Source organism: Ctenocephalides felis, unplaced genomic scaffold, assembly GCF_003426905.1.
Source record: "Ctenocephalides felis isolate EL2017-DRISC unplaced genomic scaffold, ASM342690v1 CF-g0.4_SCAFFOLD_00845, whole genome shotgun sequence".
Classification (NCBI taxonomy): domain Eukaryota; kingdom Metazoa; phylum Arthropoda; class Insecta; order Siphonaptera; family Pulicidae; genus Ctenocephalides; species Ctenocephalides felis.
The window spans coordinates 83,125,830-83,128,787 of record NW_020536999.1 but is presented as its reverse complement, the minus strand read 5'-3'; the positions used below and the strand labels follow the sequence as shown (position 1 = coordinate 83,128,787).

The 2,958-nt window shown below is 30.7% G+C and overlaps 1 protein-coding gene across 1 annotated transcript; it reads left to right on the top strand.

Annotated features, from left to right (window-relative positions):
- Positions 1-2,092: 2,092 nt before the first annotated feature.
- LOC113370585 (HIG1 domain family member 2A, mitochondrial) lies at positions 2,093-2,545 on the top strand. Its single transcript, XM_026611276.1, has one exon. It carries the CDS (start codon positions 2,171-2,173, stop codon positions 2,477-2,479), a length of 309 nt encoding a protein of 102 aa, XP_026467061.1. The 5' UTR covers positions 2,093-2,170; the 3' UTR covers positions 2,480-2,545.
- The last annotated feature ends 413 nt before the right edge of the window (positions 2,546-2,958 follow it).

Here is a 2,958-nt window from a genome sequence, read left to right as displayed (position 1 = left end):
AATTTTTTCTTTAAAAACTTTGACAAAATTAGATTTTTGAGAATTTTTGAAAAAAATTGACTTTCTTGAAAAATTTGATTTTTTTATATTTCTATTTTTTTTGAAAATTTTGAACATTGTTTTAACGCAATCCCGCTGCATAGCTGTTTTGGAATTGAAATATTGAAGCGCGTAAGCGCCGCTTTGTAGTCAAACGTGTGAACATTGGTACGGAACCAATATAAATGTACACAAAATTTGATAATATAATGTGCATATGTCTAATAACCATTTTTGACCACCAAACACTTTTTATTTTATACTTTAATTAATTATTTTTTACTTTTTTCATTGGATCTCCTGAAACGCTGGATCTTTCTTTCCAAAAATTTTACCAATTTTTTATTTCGTCAATACAAATAAAATGTTTTTTGAATGATTCAAATCGGACGCTCAGCTCTCTCAGAAATTGAAATACCATTTTTGGCACTTTTTGCCCCCGTATCTTCGAAACGGCTAGACCTGCCTTGTCCAAAACGTAATCAGCATATTTCCTTCTCAATAGGAAGCGAATGTTTCTTGTATCATTCAAATCGCCAATGTCTTCACTAAGACAGATTGTAATTTGAATGGTGAATAAAAAAAACTAGTTGTGTATGGCATCGTGCCTTAAGGCAAATTGCTGGAACTTTCCGTGTCATAACGAAATGTTCGAAAAATATTAAATGTTTTGAAATAGATTATTATAAATTGTCTAATATTTATAAGAATTATATAAACTGAATTGCAAAGTTAAAATTGTTTATTTAAAGTATATAAGTGATCTTCAGAACTTTTGTTAGAATTAAAATTAAAATCAGAATTAATTTTGATACATAAAAAAAATTGAAAAATACTGCAAAAAATGCAATTATTTTGTCAAAACAAGCAATAAGTTTTTTAAATCATTCAAATATTATGCTTAGTTCTCTCAAAAACTGTCATTTTTTTGCGAAATTAGCTCGTTACCTCCAAGACATCTGGACCTGCCTTTGTCAAAAACTAAACATCATTTCTCCCAATCGTTACCAATTGAATTCAAATCGGATACTCCATTTTCTCAAAACCTCGAATTCTATTTTCTGCACGCTTTGCTCCGTATCTCCGTAACCGCTGGACCTTTCATTGCCAAAAACTAATCAGCACATCTCCTTATCAATGAGAATCGAATGTTTTTTGAATCATTGAAATTAGTTGATCCGGGTTCTCAAAATCGTGGACGAAAAATTTTATCGGCACATACATACATACATATACACACACATACATACATAATTTTTTTCTCAGGTATGCCAAAATATTCAGAAACCTTTGAAACGTAAAGATATACAATAATTTTCATTTTCGATTGCTATAACTTAAGTTATAGTAGTGTAATTACACTACGGGAAGTTTAAATAGCTAATAAATATGAATTCTTATTAATTAAATCGTATCGGTAAGTTCATGCAACTTATCTTAAAATAAAATTTTACTTACACCTAATTGTATGATAATCACAAAAAAATCGAAAATAATTTTTTTGCATATATTTACGTTTTAAGGTTTTCTGAACATTTTGGCATATCTTAGAAAAAATAGATGTATGTGTGTGTGTGCGGATACATATTTTCTACCACGATTTCGGGAACACGGTTCAACCGATTTGAATGGTTCAAAAACCATTCGATTCCTATTGATAGGGAGATGTGCTGATTAGTTTTTGGCAAAAGCGGTCCAGCGGTTTCGGAAATACAGAGCTAAATGTGCAGAAAATTGCAGTTTTTGAGAGAACTAAGCGTCCGATTTGAATCAAAGTTCTAAAATTAAAGTAAAAAAAGTATAAAAAGTATAAAAAAAAATTTTTTCTTTAAATCTCAACGGTCGATTTTTTCAGAGTTAATATTTAATTTGTGATACGGGAAGTTCCAGCAATTTGCCTTAAAGTACGATGCCGTGCACCCGTGCACCACCAGTTAATAAATATTCGTAAAGTTAAAAAAAGAGTTTGAGAATCACTGCGTAATCTGTCAACTGCTTCAAACTTCAAACCAATGTTCAAACTGTCAAACTGTCAACCTGTCAGAATCAAAATGTCAAAAAACTAATTCTAACCTGAATTAATAAATTAATAAATCAAAAGAAATAAAACATAAACCAAATATTATCAACCATGTCTTCTAAACCAGAAGATAAAGTATCCGAATTCGAATGGATAAAGCTAAGAACCGACATGGGGGGCCACGAGACTACCAGAGAAAAGTTAATAAGAAAAATGAAAGAAAACCCAGTAGTCCCCTTCGGTTGTCTCGTAACTGCCGTTGTCTTAGGAATGGGCTTAGCAAACTTTCGTAAGGGGGACATGGCTAAGTCTCAGAAATATATGCGCCTTCGAGTATTGGCTCAGGGCTTCACAGTAGCAGCTCTCATGGGGGGCATGGTGCTGGCTGCATGGAAACCGCAGGAGAAGAATGATAAATGATGTAATAGTCTTTGTATATAGAGCAAGTGTATAGAGGTTAATTTATTTGTATATGTATATAGTAGTATCGGCATATTTTTAACATTACTGGTTTGATAAATTAAAGAATATGAAAATTTAGAACTATTTGTTTTTATAATATTTATATATACACTGGCTGTACTGATTAATGCATCGCTGTCTTATATATAGATAGATGGATAGATGCGTTATTTAAATTCAATATTTACAATTTACGTCAATACAATTATTATTTTTATCACAATATTATAATATAACTATAGTAATATCAATGATATTTATGAAAAACTCAAGCTTAACCTAATGACTAATAATTAACTTAGATTAAAGAATTCATGTATTGTATAAATAGGTTTATCTATAAGATGTTTTTTGATAGTCGCTTTGAAACAATTCCCGCTTTAAAATTTCCATTCATTGGGAAGCTTGTAGTCGATCTCGACGCAACATTCTATCTA